Genomic DNA, 24,347 nt, shown 5'->3' on the forward strand with positions numbered 1-24,347 from the left:
TCACGTCTCACATGACACATCCATTTGTCCAACATTCACTTGAAATTCAACTCATGTAGCTAGGACTCGTCGCCGTCGGGCAGAACATGTCGAGGGGTCCAAAGTTAAGCAATTTAATGGCGCGTCCATTGGTGTGGGTCGTTGGCCAACCCCGTTCCACTCTACTCCACGCCTTCTCGGAGGAAGAACACCGCAACAGAGAACTCCGGAGAAAACTACCAGTATTTCCGCACTCCTTTCGGCCGTGCGACCGGGACTATTACCCTCACGCCTCCACTCCGGCGGGCCTATATATAACGGCACCGGCCAGTCCATTGCCAACCACCACCGCACTCCTCTGCTTCTCCTCCTACTCTCGGGTGACTGTTTGATTGGTAGGCGCGCCTAAGCTAGCTAGCAATGGCGGCCCAGGGAAGAGGCGGTGCGGCCGTGGTCGTGGGCGTGCTGCTCGTCTGCGTGCTCCTGAGCGCGGCGGCGGTGGTGGAGGCGGCGGTGTTCAACGTCGGCGACCGCGGCGGCTGGTCCTTCAACACCAACTCCTGGCCCACCGGCAAGCGCTTCAAGGCCGGCGATGTCCTAGGTAGGAGTACTACCTATATACCTGCATGCATGGATCGATAGTGTTCTGCATGCAGACATATGAGAAGAACTTTTGATGCATGTGAATCTGGCTGCCTGCAGTGTTCAAGTACGACGCGACGGCGCATGACGTGGTGGCGGTGAGCGCGGCGGGGTACAAGGCCTGCGCCAAGCCGGCCAAGGGCGCCAAGGTCTACAAGTCCGGCGCCGACCGCGTCACGCTCGCCCGCGGCACAAACTACTTCATCTGCAGCATCCCCGGCCACTGCCAGTCCGGCATGAAGATCGCCGTCACCGCCGCCTAGCGTCGCGTATCGTACGCGCGATGTTATGACACGACGAGCGAAACTTAATTCCTGACCAAAATAAAAGGCCGAGCGTACGTGCTTCGTTCTTTCAAGTCCTAGATCAATGTGCACTGTTTGATTTGCACTCAACCGATCGTACTTGCTGTTGTATGGTGCCCTGTGTGCTGATTTTGTACTCATATATACGAGAGAATAAAAGGCGTCGACAATTATTCCTCTGATTTAACTATTTGTCACTTGACTGAATTATAAAAGGATGCGGCTAGGTCTCAGTCGACTGAGAGTTAACCAACTCTCAATCATGTGACATATACCTTATAAAAAAGGAAAAAGGAAAAAGGAAAATCTAAAAAAAATTACACGAGGCAAGGTCTTATGAATATAGCATTGACCGAGACATAAGCAACTCTTAGTCGACTGAAATTTAACAACATTAATTATTAAATGTGTCACTCGATTGATGCATGGTCAACATTTTTTCTGTACATAGATAGACATATAGTTGGGTGAAATGAGGGTGGTCGTTGGAGATGCCCTAATGAGTGTCATTAAAACATATATCACACATATGCATATATACAGTTCTGTTGACGTATAATGTGCTGCCTAGTCTCTTCCATAAGATCGGTCTTTTGGTTGCATTGGCTAGAGCATGCACTTCTACATGGTATCGGAGCCAAGAGGTCTTGAGTTCAAGACCCGGCTGGCGCAATTAAATTGCAGCCCACTTTCGGTCCACGTTTAGGCCTGAGGGAGCCACACGTGAGGGGGAGTGTTGACGTATAATGTGCTGCCTAGTCTCTTCCATAAGATCGGTCTTTTGGTTGCATTGGCTAGAGCATGCACTTCTGCAAGTTCATGAGGAAGATGTAGATCTATTTGTCTACGATCGTCGAAACAGAAAATATGCAACCCAAAAGTCATGTGAAACCACGAGATGAAGATACTGTTGAAGGAAATTTTAAACGGTTGACCATGCGCGACGAATTTGACAAAATTCATCAAAAATAGCTTCATACGTGAACACAAGATTGAGCATTTATAATAGAAAAAACTACGAACTGACATCGATGTGCATCTTTTTCGTGTAGAGCTTATCTCGAATCGAATCACCGTTATGTAGATTAGAAGGGACGAGGAAGAAAGGAGATTAGAGAGGAGGTTACTTTGCACTAGCATACTCATACTCTCATGCAAGGGAGGCCCATCATGTGTGCTCGATGTGTCTCAACTCAGCCTGACTGCTAGAAACTGTCGATTAGGCAATTCCTAGCGGGCCTGTCTGAGAGCTGCTTTAAGTTTCTTGCGATGCAGATCCAAACGATAAACGCATGCAACCAAACAGCTTATTTTCTTTCCCTGCGGCCCTGATTGGCCTCTATGCAACCTACCAAACACGCCCTTAGTGCTCAGTGTTGGTTGGAGATACGGAGGCAGCGACCCGCAGCTAACGGTCCCAACCCATACAACACGTTGGAAGTGCAGACGTACTAGAAACCTGTGTACTTGTGTTTCTAGTCGACGGCGACCTCACCTGCGACCCGACCTTCCGTCGGCCGTCTTCCACTTTCATCCATGGGCAAGCAAGCACTACTCACCACCCTGTTTTGATGTCAAGGCCCTCATGCAAGAACGACCGGTGAACCTTGTTAAGATTAGCCGTACTCAAAATTATGCTAACCATGGTATGGCAGCAACAGGTAGAGGTCAACAGCTTACAGCCTGTTGGCTGGGAAATGTTCCCCTGGAAGTTAGGGAGGCTATCCAATATGATTGTAATCCTGTGATGAGTTAATGAAATCCTAATTTCCCCACACACAAAAAGTTGTTGAGAGAGAACTGAGAGATTGATTATATTATCATACGTACATGGTGCGCTGTCCAAGTATACATGAACGCCACTTTGGCGCGCGTGGTGTTGTATTTCCACATCTTTTCGTAGTTAATCGTTTTCCCAGCACGCACGTTAATTAATAGTGGCATTCTCTCCAAGTCTACTCGTCTAGGTCTCGTCGCCGTCCAACATCGGAAAGTAATGGCGCCTCCAATGTTGTGGGTCGTTGGCCTACCCCCGTTCCACTCCACTACACATATGTAACAGATATGATATAGATTAAGATATAATGCATTGGGAGGGACTCTACGCTTCCGTCAGAAAAATACTCCTGCACTTACCCTCACGCCTCCACTCCGGCGGGCCTATAAAATCGCACCGGCAACACCATCGCTAACCACCACCGCACTTCACTCTCAACATATCTCCTCTGCCTGCCTCTCCCCGTACGTGCTAGTTCTTGAGTTGGTAATTGATCGGTAGGCGCTCCAAAGCTAGCTAGCAATGGCCGCACGGGGAAGAGGCAATGCCAACGTGGCCGTGCTCCTCGGCGTGCTTCTTCTCTGCACGCTCGTGGCGGAGGCGGCGGTGTTCAACGTCGGGGACCGCGGCGGCTGGTCCTTCAACACCAACTCCTGGCCCGCCGGCAAGCGCTTCAAGGCCGGTGACGTCCTAGGTATTACACCCGTCCCTGCAAGTGCATAGATGTACTATCCTGCATGCAAACTAATAGACCTTTGATGCGTGCAGTGTTCAAGTACGACGCGACGGCGCACGACGTGGTGGCGGTGAGTGCGGCGGGGTACAAGGCCTGCGCCAAGCCGGCCAAGGGCGCCAAGGTCTACAAGTCCGGCGCCGACCGTGTCACCCTCGCCCGCGGCACAAACTACTTCATCTGCAGCATTCCCGGACACTGCCAGTCCGGCATGAAGATCGCCGTCACCGCCGCCTAGCCTCATCCAACGTACGCGCGATGCTACGTGACACAACGAGCGAAAATTAATTCCTAATAACCAAAATAAAAGGCCGTACGTGCTTCGTTCTTTCAAGTCCTAGATCAATGTGCACTTGTATGGTGTCACGTGTGCTGATTTTGTACTCATGTATACGAGAATAAAGGGCATCGAACAATTACTCTTCTGCTTTTGCTATTTGTCAGTTGCCTGAATTATAAAATGCGTCGATTTTGCTTCCCCTAGGCCGAGATGCAACGTCGTCGATAAGGGTGAGCTGAGGCGGGAGGCGGGGACAAGTGTGGCCATTGTCTCTATCTATCTAATCGCGAGCACATATCTGCAGTGTTTTTCTTTAACGAAAATATCAGATCAATTATAAAGATTCACCGGAAGTACAAAGCACCCCAAAAATAATAAAAATTACATCGAGGCCCATGGATAACCGAACAACCATTGCCATCGCCAGAACGAGCCGCCGACGCGCCGCTGTCGCCGCTCCCATACGGGAGCGGGCTTGACCTTGTCTATGACAGCCGATAAGTCTTTTATAAATGATCATATCTCATACCCATAGTCTTCCATCAAAACTTGCTAGGAACATTTCAGAAAGCCTTTCGCGAGAAAGGTAAAACAACTACATAGGCCCTGCAGAACGGAAGTACCCTTCTGAGCTCGAGCTCACTCCGCGTCGGCCAATGTTTTTTTTTGGGAAACGTTGGCCTTTATTAATTAAGCAACCAAATTACATAAGTTCTCCCAGATACAATCCGGAGCAGAAAGGAAAATACATGGACTCACAGAGTTCAAATTAGACTGAGCTAAAACATGAGCAACTACATTACAGTGCCGACAGACATGCTTGAAGGAAACCGAAGCCAGGGCAACACACTCCGCCTTGATGTCAGCGACAATAGTGCCCACAACCGATCTGTCACAGGCGGAGGAATTCATACGATGAATCAATGATAAGCAGTCAGATTGAAACACCACCCTGGGAAGGTGCTTCTCCCGGGCCAGCCTGACAACGCATCGAAGAGCAAGGGCTTCGGCTACCTCCGGCGAAGAGATGCCAGTAAATGGCTCGGTAGCAGTAGCCACAAACTGCCCAGAGTGATCAAGAATCACCACACCAGCCGCAGAAAAACCCCGAGCAAGATCCACCGCCGCATCAGAAGACACCTGCACAGAACCTTGCGGAGGCGGAGACCAAATGGAGCTAGAAGCAGTGGACTCACGCCTTGGAGCGGGGAGGGGCTTGAACAGATGTTGGAACACCATCTCAATGTACGCTCGAGCCCTTGTCGCAGTCCGCTTCGGAGGAGGGGCCTCTGATTCGTTCCGCTCCGAGTTTCGGGCCTCCCAAATATGCCACAGAGACACCGTCAGGACAGAAATATCCCACTCAGAACATCTGGAAAGGTAGTTGAAGAGCCACTGCCTCGGAGAAGCATAGGAAGAATGAAATAACTTGATCCCAAAGGCCTCCTTGATTTCATCCCAAACAGCTCGAGCATGTGGACAGAAAAGCATCGCATGCCCCACACTTTCCGGTCTACCACAGAAGAAGCAATCTGTTCTAGTCGGAACCTGACGCCGGAGCAGCTGCTCGCCTGAGGGCATACAATCGTGTGCAAGCCTCCACAGAACAGTTTTCATCTTGTTCGGGGCTTTAACATTCCACAGCTTCTTCCACATCTCTTCCGAAGTCCAAGCAGAATGCTGACCTCTACCATTGCCACTTTGCTTGATCATGAAACGGGATGATCTGGCCATGTTGTAGCCCGACTGGACTGTGTACACACCAAACCTTGTGAAAGGCCAGCGAGCAAAGTCTGACCCGCCAGCTATGTTAATAGGAATCTGAAGAATCTCATTCGCCACCGCTTCGCTGAAAAATGCCCTCACTGAATCCACGTCCCAGCAGGCATGCTCTGCATCGATCAAACAGTGCACCGCCGCCGAGGCTGGGATTGGAGAGATGGGACGGAGGAGAGCCGGAGGAGTCGAGGGGATCCAGTGATCAGAGAGGATGCGCGTGCTCTTCCCATCGCCAATACCCCACTAGACACCCATCTTCAACAACTCCCGGCCATGCAATATCGCCCGCCAGGTTGCAGAAGCCGACCGAGGCGCCCGTGCTTCCCAAAAGCTGCTGAATTGGAAATACCTTCCCTTCAAAACCCGAGCACACAGGGAGTCAGGATCGGTCAGTAGACGCTAGCCCTGTTTCGCCAACATTGCCTGGTTGAAAAGGCCCATATCGCGAAAACCCATGCCACCCAAAGGCTTAGGCGTTGAGAGCCAATCCCAAGAGCGCCAGTGAAGTTTCTTCTTGCCATCTTCCCTTCCCCACCACTGATCCGCCACCATCTGACGAAACCTCTCACAAATTGCCACCGGTAACCGGAAGCAGCTCGAAATGAAAGTGGGGATGGCTTGAGTCTTGGACTTGAGCAAGGTTTCCGTCCCAGCCCTAGAAGTAGGCCGGTACGACCACCCATGGATATTCTGCCACGCTCGATCAGTGAGGAACTTGAAGGTGCAGGTGGGAGAACGAACAACATCCGTGGGCATACCAAGATAAGAATCATGGAACGTCTCATTGAATATACCCAGCTGATTCTTCACACTGTTCTTGACATGATCAGGAACTTATCCTTATTAATAGCTTGGCCCGAACCGGCACAATAGGAGTTGAGGGTAGCCTCCAAAGAGCACACACTCTGAGAATCACTCTTAGCAAAGAAGATGCTATCGTCTGCAAACAGGAGATGTGAGATAGATGGGCCATGACGCCCATTTCGAATCCCATGTAGCTCGCCACGATTCTCCTTCTGAAGCAGTAGACTAGACAAACTTTCAGTGCACAAGAGGAAAAGGTATGGGCTGATTGGATCCCCTTGACGAATGCCACGAGAAGGCACCACCGGGGTAGTAAGCTCCCCATTGACTCTGACAGCATATCTAACATTAGTGACACATCTCATAACCGCCATAATCCATGATGGTGCGAAACCAAGCCTACTCAAACAGCCATGGAGATAGCTCCACTCCACCCGATCGTAGGCCTTCATCATGTCTATCTTGAGAGCAAAGAAAGGCTTCTTCACCCGTTGCTTTCTGATTGTGTGCAGACACTCATAGGCAATCAGAGTATTGTTAGTAATTAACCTGCCCGGGACAAAGGTGTTGGGGAACGTACTAATTTCAAAAATTTCCTACGCACACGCAAGATCATGGTGATGCATAGCAACGAGAGGGGAGAGTGTTGTCCACGTACCCTCGTAGACCGAAAGCGGAAGCGTTATGACAACGCGGTTGATGTAGTCGTACGTCTTCACGATCCAACCGATCCAAGTACCGAACGTACGGCACCTCCGAGTTCAGCACACGTTCAGCTCGATGACGATCCCCGGACTCCGATCCAGCAGGGTGTCGGGGATGAGTTCCGTCAGCATGATGGCGTGGTGACGATGATGATGTTCTACCGACGCAGGGCTTCACCCAAGCACCGCTACGATATGACCGGGGTGGAATATGGTGGAGGGGGGCACCGCACATGGCTAAGGAACGATCACGAAGATCAACTTGTGTGTCTAGAGGTGCCCCCTGCCCCCGTATATAAAGGATCAAGGGGGAAGGCCGGCCGGCCCTAGGGGGCGCGCCAAGGAGGGGGGAGTCCTCCTCCTAGAGGGAGTAGGACTCCCCTTTCCTAGTCCAACTAGGAAGGAGGAAGGGGGAAGGAAAGAGAGGGAGAGGGAGAGGGAAAGAGGGGCCGCGCCCCCCTCCCCTAGTCCAATTCGGACTCCCCATGGGAGGGGGCGCGCCACCTCCTGGGCTGCTGCCCTCTCTCTCCCCTCAGGCCCACTAAGGCCCAATACTTCCCCAGGGGGTTCCGGTAACCCCTCCGGCACTCCGGTTTTCTCCGAAATCACCCGAAACACTTCTGGTGTCCGAATATAGTCGTCCAATATATTAATCTTTATGTCTCGACCATTTCGAGACTCCTCGTCATGTCCGTGATCACACCGGGACTCCGAAAAACCTTCGGTACATCAAAACTTATAAACTCATAATAAAACTGTCATCGTAACGTTAAGCGTGCGGACACTACGGGTTCGAGAACTATGTAGACATGACCTAGAACTGTTTCTGGTCAATAACCAATAGCGGAACCTGGATGCTCATATTGGCTCCTACATATTCTACGAAGATCTTTTATCGGTCAAACCGCATAACAACATACGTTGTTCCCTTTGTCATCGGTATGTTACTTGCACGAGATTCGATCATCGGTATCCAATTCCTAGTTCAATCTCGTTACCGGCAAGTCTCTTTACTCGTTACGTAATGCATCATTCCGTAACTAACTCATTAGCTGCATTGCTTGCAAGGCTTATAGTGATGTGCATTACCGAGAGGGCCCAAAGATACCTCTCCGACAATCGGAGTGACCAATCCTAATCTCGAAATACGCCAACTCAACATGTACCTTCGGAGACACCTGTAGAGCTCCTTTATAATCACCCAGTTACGTTGTGACGTTTGGTAGCACACAAAGTGTTCCTCCGGTAAACGAGATTTGCATAATCTCATAGTTGTAGGAACTTTGTATAAGTCATGAAGAAAGCAATAGCAACATACTAAACGATCAAGTGCTAGGCTAACGGAATGGGTCAAGTCAATCACATCATTCTCCTAATGATGTGATCCCGTTAATCAAATGACAACACATGTCTATGGTTAGGAAACATAACCATCATTGATTAATGAGATAGTCAAGTAGAGGCATACTAGTGACATTAAGTTTGTCTATGTATTCACACATGTATCATGTTTCCGGTTAATACAATTCTAGCATGAATAATAAACATTTATCATGATATGAGGAAATAAATAATAACTTTATTATTGCCTCTAGGGCATATTTCCTTCAAAAGGCACTCTGGCTCTCAGACACAACCACATGCAGAATGGACTTGAGGCGATTAGCCAAGACCTTGGAGGCAATCTTATACAAGACATTACAGAGGCTGATTGGGAGGAAGTTCTTGAACTGCTTTGGACAAGTAGACTTTGGAATAAGCACAATCACCGAGTCACAAAACCCTTCAGGGATCGGCTTGCCTTCCAGAAAGCCCCGAACTACATGATAGATGTCATTCCCCAAGAACTCCCAATGGGTCTGATAGAACAACGCTGGGAAGCCATCCGGTCCTGGGGCCTTAGTAGGCCCCATTTGGAAGAGAGCAGCCGAACCTCCTCAATGGAATAGGGTTTGCACAACTCCTCATTCATCGCAGGAGTAACCTTAGCTTGGATTGAAGGAAATATGTCCTAGAGGCAATAATAAAGTTATTATTTATTTCCTCATATCATGATAAATGTTTATTATTCATGCTAGAATTGTATTAACCAGAAACATGATACATGTGTGAATACATAGACAAACTTAATGTCACTAGTATGCCTCTACTTGACTAGCTCATTAATCAATGATGGTTATGTTTCCTAACCATAGACATGTGTTGTCATTTGATTAACGGGATCACATCATTAGGAGAATGATGTGATTGACTTGACCCATTCCGTTAGCCTAGCACTTGATCGTTTAGTATGTTGCTATTGCTTTCTTCATGACTTATACAAAGTTCCTACAACTATGAGATTATGCAACTCCCGTTTACCGGAGGAACACTTTGTGTGCTACCAAACGTCACAACGTAACTGGGTGATTATAAAGGAGCTCTACAGGTGTCTCCGAAGGTACATGTTGAGTTGGCGTATTTCGAGATTAGGGTTTGTCACTCCGATTGTCGGAGAGGTATCTCTGGGCCCTCTCGGTAATGCACATCACTATAAGCCTTGCAAGCAATGTAGCTAATGAGTTAGTTACGGAATGATGCATTACGTAATGAGTAAAGAGACTTGCCGGTAACGAGATTGAACTAGGTATTGGATACCGATGATCGAATCTCGGGCAAGTAACATATCGATGACAAAGGGAACAACGTATGTTGTTATGCGGTTTGACCGATAAAAGATCTTCATAGAATATGTAGGAGCCAATATGATCATCCAGGTTCCACTATTGGTTATTGAACGGCAACAGTTCTAGGTCATGTCTACATAGTTCTCGAACCCGTAGGGTCCGCATGCTTAATGTTACGATTACAGTTTTATTATGAGTGTATAAGTTTTGATGTACCGAAGGTTGTTCAGAGTCCCGGATGTGATCACGGACATGACGAGGAGTCTCGAAATGGTCGAGACATAAAGATTGATATATTGGAAGACTATATTCAGACACCGAAAGTGTTCCGGGTGATTTCAGAGAAAACCAGAGTGTCGGAGGGGTTACCGGAACCCCCCGGGGAAGTATTGGGCCTTAGTGGGCCTGAGGGGAGAGAGAGAGGGCAGCAGCCCAAGAGGTGGCACGCCCCCTCCCATGGGGAGTCCGAATTGGACTAGGGGAGGGGGGCGTGGCCCCTCTTTCCCTCTCCCTCTTCCTCTCTTTCCTTCCCCCTTCCTCCTTCCTAGTTGGACTAGGAAAGGGGAGTCCTACTCCCACTAGGAGGAGGACTCCCCCTCCTTGCCGCGTCCCCTAGGGCCGGCCGGCCTCCCCCTTGCTCCTTTATATACGGGGGCAGGGGGCACCTCTAGACACACAAGTTGATCTTCGTGATCGTTCCTTAGCCGTGTGCGGTGCCCCCCTCCACCATATTCCACCTCGGTCATATCATAGCGGCGCTTAGGCGAAGCCCTGCGTCGGTAGAACATCATCATCATCACCACGCTGTCGTGCTGACGGAACTCATCCCCGACACCCTGCTGGACCGGAGTCCGGGGATCGTCATCAAGCTGAACATGTGCTAAACTCGGAGGTGCCATACGTTCGGTACTTGGATCGGTCGGATCGTGAACACGTACGACTACATCAACCGCGTTGTCATAACGCTTCCGCTTCTGGTCTACGAGGGTACCTGGACAACACTCTCCCCTCTCGTTGCTATGCATCACCATGAGCTTGCGTGTGTGTAGGAATTGTTTTGAAATTACTACGTTCCCCGACAGTGGCATCCGAGCCTAGGTTTTATGCGTTGATGTTATATGCACGAGTAGAACACAAGTGAGTTATGGGCGATACAAGTCATACTGCTTACCAGCATGTCATACTTTGGTTCAGCGGTATTGTTGGATGAAGCGGCCCGGGCCGACATTACGCGTACGCTTACGCGAGACTGGTTACCACCATGCTTTGCACATAGGTGACTAGCGGGTGTTTGTTTCTCCAACTTTAGTTGAACCGAGTGTGGCTACGCCCGGTCCTTGCGAAGGTTAAAACATCACTAACTTGATGAACTATCATTGTGGTTTTGATGCGTAGGTAAGAACGGTTCTTGCTCAGCCCGTAGCAGCCACGTAAAATTTGCAACAACAAAATAGAGGACCTCTAACTTGTTTTTGCAGGGCATGTTGTGATGTGATATGGTCAAGACGTGATGTTATATTTTATTGTATGAGATGATCATGTTTTGTAACCGAAGTTATCGACAACTGGCAGGAGCCATATGGTTGTCGCTTTATTATATGAAATGCAAACGCCCTGTAATTGCTTTACTTTATCACTAAGCGGTAGCGATAGTCATAGAAGCAATAGACGGCGTAACGACAACGATGCTACGATGGAGATCAAGGTGTCGCGCCGGTGATGATGGTGATCACGACGGTGCTTTGGAGATGGAGATCACAAGCACAAGATGATGATGGCCATATCATATCACTTATATTGATTGCATGTGATGTTTATCCTTTATGCATCTTATCTTGCTTTGATTGACGGTAGCATTTTAAGATGATCTCTCACTAAATTATCAAGAAGTGTTCTCCCTGAGTATGCACCGCTGCGAAAGTTCTTCGTGCTGAGACACCACGTGATGATCGGGTGTGATAGGCTCTACGTTCAAATACAACGGGTGCAAAACAGTTGCACACGCGGAATACTCAGGTTAAACTTGACGAGCCTAGCATATACAGATATGGCCTCGGAACACGGAGACCGAAAGGTCGAACGTGAATCATATAGTAGATATGATCAACATAGTGATGTTCACCATTGAAACTACTCCATCTCACGTGATGATCGGACATGGTTTAGTTGATTTGGATCACGTAATCACTTAGATGACTAGAGAGATGTCTGTCTAAGTGGGAGTTCTTAAGTAATATGATTAATTGAACTTAAATTTATCATGAACTTAGTACCTGATAGTATTTTTGCTTGTCTATGTTTGTTGTAGATAGATGGCTCGTGCTGTTGTTCCGTTGAATTTTAATGCGTTCCTTGAGAAAGCTAAGTTGAAAGATGATGGTAGCAATTACACGGACTGGGTCCATAACCTGAGGATTATCCTCATTGCTGCACATAAGAATTACGTCCTGGAGGCACCGCTGGGTGCCAGGCCTGCTGCAGATGCAACTGACGACGTTAAGAACGTCTGGTAGAGCAAAGCTGATGACTACTCGATAGTTCAGTGTGCCATGCTTTACGGTTTAGAACCGGGTCTTCAACGACATTTTGAACGTCATGGAGCATATGAGATGTTCCAGGAGTTGAAGTTAATATTTCAAGCAAATGCCCGGATTGAGAGATATGAAGTCTCCAATAAGTTATATAGCTGTAAGATGGAGGAGAATAGTTCTATCAGTGAACACATACTCAAAATGTCTGGGTATAATAATCACTTGATTCAACTGGGAGTTAATCTTCCTGATGATAGTGTCATTGACAGAATTCTTCAATCACTGCCACCAAGCTACAAGAGCTTCGTGATGAACTATAATATGCAAGGGATGGACGAGACTATTCCCGAGCTCTTCGCAATGCTAAAGGCTGCGGATCGAGGTAGAAATCAATAAGGAGCATCAAGTGTTGATGGTCAATAAGACCACCAGTTTCAAGAAAAAGGGCAAAGGGAAGAAGAAGGGGAACTTCAAAAAGAATAGCAAACAAGTTGCTGCTCAAGAGAAGAAACCCAAGTCTGGACCTAAGCCTGAGACTGAGTGCTTCTACTGCAAGCATACTGGACACTGGAAGCGGAACTGCCCCAAGTATTTGGCGGATAAGAAGGATGGCAAAGTGAACAAAGGTATATGTGATATACATGTTATTGATGTGTACCTTACTAATGCTCGCAGTAGCACCTGGGTATTTGATACTGGTTCTGTTGCTAATATTTGCAACTCGAAACAGGGTCTACGGATTAAGCGAAGATTGGCTAAGGACGAGGTGACGATGCGCGTGGGAAATGGTTCCAAAGTCGATGTGATCGCGGTCGGCACGCTACCTCTACATCTACCATCGGGATTAGTTTTAGACCTAAATAATTGTTATTTGGTGCCAGCTTTGAGCATGAACATTATATCTGGATCTTGTTTGATGCGAGACGGTTATTCATTTAAATCAGAGAATAATGGTTGTTCTATTTATATGAGTAATATCTTTTATGGTCATGCACCCTTGAAGAGTGGTCTATTTTTACTAAATTTCGATAGTAGTGATACACATATTCATAATGTTGAAGCCAAAAGATGCAGAGTTGATAATGATAGTGCAACTTATTTGTGGCACTGTCGTTTAGGTCATATCGGTGTAAAGTGCATGAAGAAACTCCATACTGATGGACTTTTGGAATCACCTGATTATGAATCACTTGGTACTTGCGAACCGTGCCTCATGGGCAAGATGACTAAAACGCCGTTCTCCGGAACTATGGAGCGAGCAACTGATTTGTTGGAAATCATACATACTGATGTATGTGGTCCAATGAATATTGAGGCTCGCGGCAGGTATCGTTATTTTCTCACCTTCACAGATGATTTGAGCAGATATGGGTATATCTACTTGATGAAACACAAGTCTGAAACATTTGAAAAGTTCAAAGAATTTTAGAGTGAAGTGGAAAATCATCGTAACAAGAAAATAAAATTTCTACGATCTGATCGTGGAGGAGAATATTTGAGTTACGAGTTTGGTTTACATTTGAAACAATGCGGAATAGTTTTGCAACTCAAGCCACTCGGAACACCACAACGAAATGGTGTGTCCGAACGTCATAATCGTACTTTACTGGATATGGTGCGATCTATGATGTCTCTTACTGATTTACCGTTATCATTTTGGAGTTATGCTTTAGAGACGGCCACATTCACATTAAATAGGGCACCATCAAAATCCGTTGAGACGACGCCTTATGAACTGTGGTTTGGCAAGAAACCAAAGTTGTCGTTTCTTAAAGTTTGGGGCTGCGATGCTTATGTGAAGAAACTTCAACCAGATAAGCTCGAACCCAAATCGGAGAAATGTGTCTTCATAGGATACCCAAAAGAGACTATTGGGTACACCTTCTATCACAGATCTGAGGGTAAGATTTTCGTTGCTAAAATTGGATCCTTTCTAGAGAAGGAGTTTCTCTCGAAAGAAGTGAGTGGGAGGAAAGTAGAACTAGATGAGGTAACTGTACCTGCTCCCTTATTGGAAAGTAGTTCATCACAAGAACCGGTTCCTGTGACGACTACACCAATTAGTGAGGAAGCTAATGATATTGATGATGAAACTCCAGATCAAGTTTCTTCTGAACCTCGTAGGTCTACCAGAGTAAGATCCGCACCAGAGTGGTACGGTAATCCTATTCTGGAAGTCATGTTACTTGACCATGGCGAACCTACGAACTATGAGGAAGCAATGATGAGCCCAGATTCCGCAAAATGGCTTGAAGCTATGAAATCTGAGATAGGATCCATGTATGAGAACAAAGTATGGACTTTGGTTGACTTGCCCGATGATCGGCAAGCCATTGAAAATAAATGGATCTTCAAGAAGAAGACTGACGCTGATGGTAATGTAACTGTCTACAAAGATCGACTTGTTGCAAAAGGTTTTCGACAAGTTCAAGGGGTTGACTACGATGAGACTTTCTCACCCGTAGCGATGCTTAAGTCTGTCCGATTAATGTTAGCAATTGCCGCATTTTATGATTATGAAATTTGGCAAATGGATGTCAAAACTGCATTCCTGAATGGATTTCTGGAAGAAGAGTTGTATATGATGCAACCGGAAGGTTTTGTCGATCCAAAAGGTGCTAAAAAAGTGTGCAAGCTCCAGCGATCCATTTATGGACTGGTGCAAGCATCTTGGAGTTGGAATAAACGCTTTCACAGTGTGATCAAAGCATATGGTTTTATACAGACTTTTGGAGAAGCCTGTATTTACAAGAAAGTGAGTGGGAGCTCTATAACATTTCTGATATTATATGTAGATGGCATATTGTTAATTGGAAATGATATAGAATTTCTGGATAGCATAAAGGGATACTTGAATAAAAGTTTTTCAATGAAAGACCTCGGTGAAGCTGCTTACATATTGGGAATCAAGATCTATAGAGATAGATCAAGACGCTTAATTGGACTTCCACAAATCACATACCTTGATAAAGTTTTGAAAAAGTTCAAAATGGATCAGGCAAAGAAAGGGTTCTTGCCTGTATTACAAGGTGTGAAGTTGAGTCAAACTCAATGCCCGACCACCGCAGAAGATAGAGAGAAAATGAAACATGTTACCTATGCTTCAGCCATAGGCTCTATCATGTATGCAATGCTGTGTACCACACCTGACGTATGCTTAGCAATAAGCTTGGCAGGTAGGTACCAAAGTAATCCAGGAGTGGATCACTAGACAGCGGTCAAGAACATCCTGAAATACCTGAAAAGGACAAAGGATATGTTTCTCATTTATGGAGGTGACAAAGAGCTAGTCGTAAATGGTTACGTCGATGCAAGCTTTGACACTGATCCGGACGATTCTAAATCGCAAACCGGATACGTGTTTTTATTAAACGGTGGAGCTGTAAGTTGGTGCAGTTCTAAACAAAGCGTCGTGGCAGGATCTACATGCGAAGCGGAGTACATAGCTGCTTCAGAAGTAGCAAATGAAGGAGTCTGGATGAAGGAGTTCATTTCCGATCTAGGTGTCATACCTAGTGCATCAGGACCAATAAAGATCTTCTGTGACAATACTGGTGCAATTGCCTTGGCAAAGGAATCCAGATTTCACAAGAGGACCAAGCACATCAAGAGACGCTTCAATTCCATCTGGGACCAAGTCCAGGTGGGAGACATAGAGATTTGCAAGATATATATGGATCTGAATGTTGCAGACCCGTTGACTAAGCCTCTTCCGCGAGCAAGACATGATCAGCACCAAGACTCCATGTGTGTTAGAATCATTACTGTGTAATCTAGATTACTGACTCTAGTGCAAGTGGGAGACTGAAGGAAATATGCCCTAGAGGCAATAATAAAGTTATTATTTATTTCCTCATATCATGATAAATGTTTATTATTCATGCAGAAATTGTATTAACCGGAAACATAATACATTTGTGAATACATAGACAAACTTAATGTCACTAGTATGCCTCTACTTGACTAGCTCATTAATCAATGATGGTTATGTTTCCCAACCATAGACATGTGTTGTCATTTGATTAACGGGATCACATCATTAGGAGAATGATGTGGTTGACTTGACCCACTCCGTTAGCCTAGCACTTGATCGTTTAGTATGTTGCTATTGCTTTCTTCATGACCTATACAAAGTTCCTACAACTATGAGATTATGCAACTCCCGTACCAGAGGAACACTTTGTGTGCTACCAAACGTCACAACGTAACTGGGTGATTATAAAGGAGCTCTACAAGTGTCTCCGAAGGTACATGTTGAGTTGGCGTATTTCGAGATTAGGGTTTGTCACTCCGATTGTCGGAGAGGTATCTCTGGGCCCTCTCGGTAATGCACATCACTATAAGCCTTGCAAGCAATGTAGTTAATGAGTTAGTTACGGAATGATGCATTACGTAACGAGTAAAGAGACTTGCCGGTAATGAGATTGAACTAGGTATTGGATACCGACGATCGAATCTCGGGCAAGTAACATACCGATGACAAAGGGAACAACGTATGTTGTTATGCGGTTTGACCAATAAAAGATCTTTGTAGAATATGTAGGAGCCAATATGAGCATCCAGGTTCCGCTATTGGTTATTGACCGGAAATACTTCTAGGTCATGTCTACATAGTTCTCGAACCCGTAGGGTCCGCACGCTTAACGTTATGATGACAATTTTATTATGAGTTTATAAGTTTTGATGTACCGAAGGTTGTTCAGAGTCCCGGATGTGATCACGGACATGACGAGGAGTCTCTAAATGGCCGAGACATAAAGATTGATATATTGGACGACTATATTCAGACACAGGAAGTGTTTCGGGTGATTTCGGAGAAAACCGGAGTGCCGGAGGGGTTACCGGAACCCCCCGGGGAAGTATTGGGCCTTAGTGGGCCTGAGGGGAGAGAGAGGGCAGCAGCCCAGGAGGTGGCGCGCCCCCTCCCATGGGGAGTCCGAATTGGACTAGGGGAGGGGGCGCGGCCCCTCTTTCCCTCTCCCTCTCCCTCTCTTTCCTTCCCCCTTCCTCCTTCTTAGTTGGACTAGGAAAGGGGAGCCCTACTCCCACTAGGAGGAGGACTCCCCCCTCCTTGGCGCGCCCCCTAGGGCCGGCCGGCCTCCCCCCTTGCTCCTTTATATACGGGGTAGGGGGCACCTCTAGACACACAAGTTGATCTTCGTGATCGTTCCTTAGCCGTGTGTGGTGCCCTCCTCCACCATATTCCACCTCGGTCATATCGTAGCGGTGCTTAGGCGAAGCCCCGTCGGTAGAACATCATCATCATCACCACGCGGTCATGCTGATGGAACTCATCCCCAACACCCTGCTGGATCGGAGTCCGGGGATCATCATCGAGCTGAATGTGTGCTGAACTCGGAGGTGCCGTACGTTTGGTACTTGGATCAGTCGGATCGTGAAGACGTACGGCTACATCAACCGCGTTGTCATAACGCTTCCGCTTTTGGTCTACGAGGGTACGTGGACAACACTCTCCCCTCTCGTTGCTATGCATCACCATGATCTTGCGTGTGCGTAGGAATTTTTTTGAAATTACTACGTTTCCCAACAGGGATTGCCTGCAAGACCCCCTCGGCGTCTGGGCAAGGATCCGAGGTGAACAATTTGTCATAGAAAGACTACACCATACCTTTGATCTCACCTTGAGAAGAACAAACCGACCCATCATCCCGAGTGAGTGTGTGGATTCGGTTGGTTCTCCTTCTTACAGCCGCCCGAGCTTGGAAAAACCCGGTGTTCCGGTCCCCCTCTTTGAGCCAATCCACCCGAGAGCGCTGCCTCTCCATGATTTCCTCCCGCTCGAACAACTCACACAACGAGCTCTCAATCTGTCGTTCCTCCGCCAGGGCAGGCGGGGTGGGCGGGGAGGCCCTGATGGTGGCCAAACGGCGCTCCAACTGCCCGGTCTTCTTACACACAGACCCAAATGTCTCTTTGCTCCAAGTCCTCAATGAGGAAGCCACATTCTTCAAATTGGCTCAGGTTGACTGAAGAGACAAGAACCCATCTCTCCCCGCCGACCAAGCATGCTCCAAAGTATCCTTGTAGTCCGTGGCCCGCAGCCACATAGCCTCAAATTTGAAACCTTGTTGAACCAGAGACACACAACGCTGCCTTGAGCCACGGTCCGGACAGACATAAACAGGGTAGTGGTCAGAAGAAGTGGCGATGACATTCTCAACATCACATGCAGCGAACAGGTTGAAGAACTCATTATTGGCCATGTCTCGGTCAAGCCGGCAATGCACATGGCTGTTTGGGTCATGTCGATTGCACCAGGTGAATTTTGGGCCAGAAAATCCCAAATCCAGGAGATTACAGTCCATCATACAGTCATGGAAAGCAGCAATCTGAGCATCCGACCGGTCCCTAGGGCCGCAATGTTCATCTTGGGCCAGAACCTCGTTGAAGTCACCACAGCAAATCCATGGACCCCTCAAGGCCGACTGCATACGACGGAGTAGCTCCCAAAAGAGGTGTCTATCCTCCCGACGAGGCTCCCCGTAAACGAAAGTCGCTCTCCACGGCACCCCATCATCAAGTTTGACATGGGCGTCAATACAACGCTTGTTGGTGGCCTTAATAGACACATCCGCAGAAGAAGTCCAGAAAAGAGCCAGGCCCCCACTACGGCCATCACAACTGACAGCAAAACATCCAGAGAAACCCAAAGACCACATAAAATTCTTCACTTTCACATCCCTCATCTTTGTCCCCGACAGAAAGAGAAGGGAGGGTCGGTAAAGCTTCACAAGCCAGCGAAGCTCGCCAACTGTCGAGTCCGACACCAGGCCCCGACAGTTCCAACAGATGAGACTCATTGCGTCTGGCGGGGCTGCATCGCAGCCGCTGCCGGACCCGCCGATCGAATGTTGGAGAGCCTTTGTTTCTTGTTGGATTCGGAGTCAGGATCAACAGGTGTCACGGAATCATCAACCAAAACGAGAGCTAGTGCATTGTCATCTGAAGCCGCAGTAGCAGAAGAAGAACCTGGCAGGACTGATTTGTCTGACTTCCGTGTCTGTCCCGTAGGGCCACTTCTCACCTGATCATCCGGAAAGAGTTCCTTGCCAGCCACAGTTGATCTCCCCCGCCCTCTGCCACGGGAGGAAGCCCGGCCATGGCCTCGACCACCCCCTTGCTTAGGGGGAGAGGAAACTTCTCCCTCCAGATCAGAGACACCTGCCTTGGCCCGAGGTTTGGGACGGCTAGCAGCAGATGAACCCGGACTACCACCAGAACCCTCACCACCCAATGAAGATGATGTGTGGCTAGAGCGTGACCCCCAGCTCTCTTGAAGCTATCATCAGGAACACACAGTTTCTTAGCGGCATATGGGAGGTCACCCAGCTCATCTCAAGTCCCTGGGGAAGGACAGAGGACCGACGAATGCCCAAGCCGCCCACACGAGAAGCAGTGGAATGGCAGGCGCTCATACATCACAGCAAAAGCATTAGTAGATTGGAGCTTGGTAGACGTCACCGTAACATAGCGAACAATCGGTTCATCAACAGTGATCTCCACCCGAACACGCATGAATCCTCCCCAGCAACGGCCATCAGCAACGGCCATCAGCGTCGGCCAATGTTGATGGGTAACAATGCCTCTCTCCGCGCCGGCCAATATTCGAAACTTATTGTGCCCTTGTGTGGGATTCAACTATTTTTGTGAATCGCGGGGCAATTGAGCGGCCGGGCAGGGCTTGGCAGGCGCGTGTCCACGCAGTTGCGTGCCACCACGAACTTTCGACGGAGAAACAAGAGCATATCCGGCGTTTCATTCTCTTTACCATACCTCAAGTATTTATTAGCCCCGTGGATGGCATTGACATAAGTGTTTCGTATCTTTTTTCCGGACATCACATAGCATTGTTGATTTTTTTTTCAGAGTGTTCATTATCATTTCCAGCGGTGTTCTCTTTCTTTTTTTTCTTGTTTTATTTCTATCTATGTTTTCTCATTTCCATTTTGCAAACATTTCTAAAAAAATTGGAATATTTCAGAATGTTAGATTTATTTTGAATTTCAAACATTTTTATGAAATAGAGAACAGTTCTCAAATTCATAAACATTATTCAAATTGATTTTTTTTGTGAATGCAGAAGAATTTTTAATTCACAAACATTTTTTGAAAACCGCAAATCATTTTTAAAATTCATGAAAAAAACAAAAATAATTTTTAAAATTTTCAAATGCATGACTATTTTTTTATCTTAGAGAAAATTTTGTAAATCTATGACAAGTTTTTCAAATTCATGATCTTCTATGAGTCTCTTAAAAAAATTCAAACCTTTCAAAAAAATCATGGTTTTATTGGGAAATGTTTTTTATCCTGAAAGCGAGCGAGGCCGGCTTGCCCAGTTGGGTTAGTTTTTCTTCTAGCTTTCATCTTTATATACAATTAAAAAAAGTTCACTGTACAATTAAAATTTTATTAATACAAATCAAACTTTTTTCATGCATGTTGAACTATTTTTTTAATGTACGCTAAACATTTTTTCTATATACTGTGAAAAAATGCACAGTGAACATTTTTTGACATGCAGTGAATGTTTGTACAGACAAACTGAACTCGTTTTTAAAATTATGGTGAACTTTTTTTTTAAATATGCTGAACATTTTATAATGCACTTGATACTTTTTTGAAACACACACCAAACATGTTCTGTAGAAAACAGAATGAAAACAAACCCGATGAGAAAACAGCTAACAACTAGTAGTTTTTTGTAAAGAATTTCACAGGTGAAGCTCGCCAGTATTTGCCGGCCCATTGGCACTGGCTTTCAGGTGTCGAACAGGAACTCGACTGGTGTGCTCCGATCCCTCAAAAAAAAAAAAGGAGAGAGACTGGTGTGCTCCGACTGCTCTACGCCTTGACTAGGAGCCAGGAGGCCGTTACTCCAAAAAAAAAAGGAACCAGGAGGCCTCGCCAGAAACCCAGTAAAAAACTGCTCTGCGTCGACGATCCAGCGCCGGAGGCTGCCATTGACGGTTTGACCGGCCGAAGCCAGGCCAAGCAGCTTATCGGAGACGCCGGGTTGTGGTGCGTGGTGTTGGTTGGAGACTGGGAGGCAGCTAACGGCCCCCGTACAACACGCTGTAACTGCAGATACACCAGCAAAAAGTATGTGTTTCTAGTCGACGGCGACCGACCTCACCTGACCTTCCAATCCTCTTCCATTCCATTTTCCATCACCGGCAAGTCCCACCCACTCACCACCCTGCTTTGATGTCAAGCCAGGGCTAGCCATTACTTATCAAGCAAAGACCACGAGAGGATGCAAAACCCTAGGTATGAGTTTCACGCGCCATTTATGTATATATACATACAGTATACTCGGTACTTCAGTCGGAAGTTAGGGACCGCCTACAAATCACGTGCCCGAATTATGTTTTTTTTTCGCGTCAGCTGATTTTCTAGAGCATTGGATCTTCATCCAACGGTGCCGCCAATCGGCGCCAGGTTAGCCACCTACTTCTGCATAGCACTACCTTGCTCGTCTCGCCAAGTCGCCATCCCCGCCCTGCCCTGGACCGCCGTCCCCCCGGCATAGGGTGGGCCTCATCGGCTAGCGCTCAGCCAAGGACTCTGCGTCTCACACTTGGGGCAAATCCGAAATGGACCAACGCATCAATTTTTTTGATGAAACAGGCTCTTGCCTCACATTATAGAGTCAAAAATGATGCTAAGGAACATGCTCTCGCGTCGAAAGTTTTCAGGCGCATGATGTTTAGCAAAAGCGGAAAAGTTAAGCTTATTTGAAGTTTTTTTGAACGATCATACGTATACACATACACTCACCATATAAACACGCGCGCACACACACACACTCCCAAGGGCTGAGCTACCCCCCCCCCCCCCCCCCCGACCCCGGGCTGCTCCTACCATTCTTCACTAAATAGTACTAAAGAAACCATGATTAGTATTGCTAATTAGAGGGGCAAATGTTGAACAATGTCACCGTGTATAGACTTTGCCCCGGCTCCGCCACTGCACACTCCCTACCTCTATGAGCACCTTCGAGAGACTGAGCTGACATATTATTTTAAGATTGATGAAGTCATCACAGACATCTTTGTAGTCGACAGGAACGTCTGTTTCCACTAAATGCGTCGCCAGAAGGCCTGAAATAAATTCAGAAAAATCCAAACAACAGTATCAAGTTTAGGAATTGAACCCTGGTGGGCCGGTGATACCACTCTCCACTAACCCTTCAATCACAGATTGGTTTGTAAGCTTATTTGAAGTTTTTTTTCATTCTTATTTGAAGTTGTTGGTCGAGAGAGATGGATCGATTGATTAAACGTGTAGTGCGCAGTCCAATTATACTTGGACGCCACTTCCTGCTTAGTTTTTCTCCGTCCAAACTTCTGTGTTCGATCGTAGTTTAATAATAAATTTTGGTCCACGCTGCAGCTAAGTGGCCGGGTTGGCGTCGTCACGCTCCCATCAGAAGTTCTCTTCCAAGTCTACTCATGTATGACTTGTCGCAGTCGGCTGGGTCCAAAGACGAAAGTAATGGCGCGCCTCCATTATTGTGGGTCGTTGGCCAACCCCCATTCCACTCTACTCTACGCCATCGCAAGAAAAATACTAGAGCCATCCCAAGAAAACCAGTATCCCACTCTCCTTTCGGCCGTGCGGCCGGGCCTACTTGCCCTCACGCCTCCACTCCGGCGGGTCTATAAAACCGCACCGGCTAGTCCATTGCCAACCACCACCGCACCTTCCTCTCAGCATCTCTCCTCTCTCAACCTGCCTCTCCTCGTACCTGCTGGCTTGATCGGTAGCTGCTAACCTAGCTAGCAATGGCACCGCAGGGAAGAGGCAGTGCCAACGTGGCCCTGGTCCTAGGGGTGCTTCTTCTCTGCACGCTCGTGGCGGAGGCGGCGGTGTTCAACGTCGGCGACCGCGGCGGCTGGTCCTTCAACACCAACTCCTGGCCCACCGGCAAGCGCTTCAAGGCCGGCGACGTCCTAGGTACGTACCTATATACGTGCATACATGGAATCATGGATCGATAGTGTTGTGCATGCAAATGAATAAGAAGTTTTCTGGCTGCTTGCAGTGTTCAAGTACGACGCGACGGCGCACGACGTGGTGGCGGTGAGCGCGGCGGGGTACAAGGCCTGCGCCAAGCCGGCCAAGGGCGCCAAGGTCTACAAGTCCGGCTCCGACCGCGTCACGCTCGCCCGCGGCACAAACTACTTCATCTGCAGCATTCCCGGACACTGCCAGTCCGGCATGAAGATCGCCGTCACCGCCGTCTAGCCTCATCCATCGTACGCGCGATGTTACGTGACACAACGAGCGAAAATTAATTCCTGATAATAACCAAAATAAAAGGCCGGACGTGCTTCGTTCTTTCAAGTCCTAGATCAATGTGCACCGTTTGATTTGCACTCAACCGATCGTACTTGCTGTTGTATGGTGCCCTGTGTGCTGATTTTGTACTCATATATACGAGAGAATAAAAGGCGTTGACAATTATTCTTCTGATTTAACTATTTGTCACTTTTTTTTGACCAAAATACAGTAGGGTAAAACCCTACTGTGTGTCATTTTCATTATATAAAGGAAAAAGAATGCATAGTACAATGGTTGCTGGGAGAGCAACCAGAGTGGAAAAGGTTACAAAGAAAGCAGAAATTAAGCTACAAAATTATTCAAATATTGTCTATCCAGGATGACATGCCATCCTTAAGGCTAGGCTTGGCTCTCATCATGGTGAGCTTGAAGGTGCTGGTGAAGTTAAACTTGCATGATGCAATGGAGCATGGTATATTCTTAAATACCAGTCCATTTCTCTGATTCCATATGCTCCAGCATCCTATAGTCAGAATCTCCATGAAGAATGAAAAGTTGTATCTTAGCTTGCCATCAGAAATCATTTCATGAATGTGTAGATCAGTATTCCATTCAATGGCTATATTCCACCAGAAGTTTTGACTAAAAGTGCATGAGAAAAGAAGATGGGTTCTGTCCTCCATGTCTTCATCATAACATAGAACACAAGAAGTGGAGTCCAAATGAAATGATTTTCTGGTAAGCAACTCACATGTGTTAATTCTGTCATTAAGCACCAGCCAGCAGAAAAATTTATGTCTGGGGAGGCAGCAGGTTTTCCAGATCCATTTGATGGGGTCA

General features: G+C 47.2%; 3 protein-coding genes across 3 annotated transcripts; all 3 read left to right on the top strand.

Moving 5' to 3' along the window:
* The first annotated feature begins 314 nt into the window (after positions 1-314).
* On the top strand, positions 315-1,113 carry LOC123114330 (basic blue protein). Its single transcript, XM_044535767.1, has 2 exons — positions 315-580; positions 682-1,113. Exons 1-2 carry the CDS (start codon positions 400-402, stop codon positions 882-884), a joined length of 384 nt encoding a protein of 127 aa, XP_044391702.1. The 5' UTR covers positions 315-399; the 3' UTR covers positions 885-1,113.
* Positions 1,114-3,095: 1,982 nt separating this feature from the next.
* On the top strand, positions 3,096-3,868 carry LOC123114331 (chemocyanin). The gene is made up of 2 exons (XM_044535768.1): positions 3,096-3,397; positions 3,472-3,868. Exons 1-2 carry the CDS (start codon positions 3,226-3,228, stop codon positions 3,672-3,674), a joined length of 375 nt encoding a protein of 124 aa, XP_044391703.1. The 5' UTR covers positions 3,096-3,225; the 3' UTR covers positions 3,675-3,868.
* Positions 3,869-22,907: 19,039 nt separating this feature from the next.
* On the top strand, positions 22,908-23,704 carry LOC123114333 (chemocyanin). Its single transcript, XM_044535770.1, has 2 exons — positions 22,908-23,180; positions 23,269-23,704. The coding sequence occupies exons 1-2, from the start codon at positions 23,009-23,011 to the stop codon at positions 23,469-23,471; spliced, it is 375 nt and encodes a 124-aa protein (XP_044391705.1). The 5' UTR covers positions 22,908-23,008; the 3' UTR covers positions 23,472-23,704.
* Positions 23,705-24,347: the final 643 nt, after the last annotated feature.

This window comes from Triticum aestivum, chromosome 5B, assembly GCF_018294505.1.
Source record: "Triticum aestivum cultivar Chinese Spring chromosome 5B, IWGSC CS RefSeq v2.1, whole genome shotgun sequence".
Classification (NCBI taxonomy): Eukaryota; Viridiplantae; Streptophyta; class Magnoliopsida; order Poales; family Poaceae; genus Triticum; species Triticum aestivum.

Excerpts from the sequence above, each read along its gene's own strand:
- LOC123114330 (XM_044535767.1), top strand. The coding sequence starts at position 400 with ATGGCGGCCCAGGGAAGAGGCGGTGCGGCCGTGGTCGTGGGCGTGCTG. Across the intron at positions 581-681 it reads CAAGGCCGGCGATGTCCTAG|TGTTCAAGTACGACGCGACG; the intron begins GTAGGAGTACTA and ends GGCTGCCTGCAG.
- LOC123114331 (XM_044535768.1), top strand. The coding sequence starts at position 3,226 with ATGGCCGCACGGGGAAGAGGCAATGCCAACGTGGCCGTGCTCCTCGGC. Across the intron at positions 3,398-3,471 it reads CAAGGCCGGTGACGTCCTAG|TGTTCAAGTACGACGCGACG; the intron begins GTATTACACCCG and ends TGATGCGTGCAG.
- LOC123114333 (XM_044535770.1), top strand. The coding sequence starts at position 23,009 with ATGGCACCGCAGGGAAGAGGCAGTGCCAACGTGGCCCTGGTCCTAGGG. Across the intron at positions 23,181-23,268 it reads CAAGGCCGGCGACGTCCTAG|TGTTCAAGTACGACGCGACG; the intron begins GTACGTACCTAT and ends GGCTGCTTGCAG.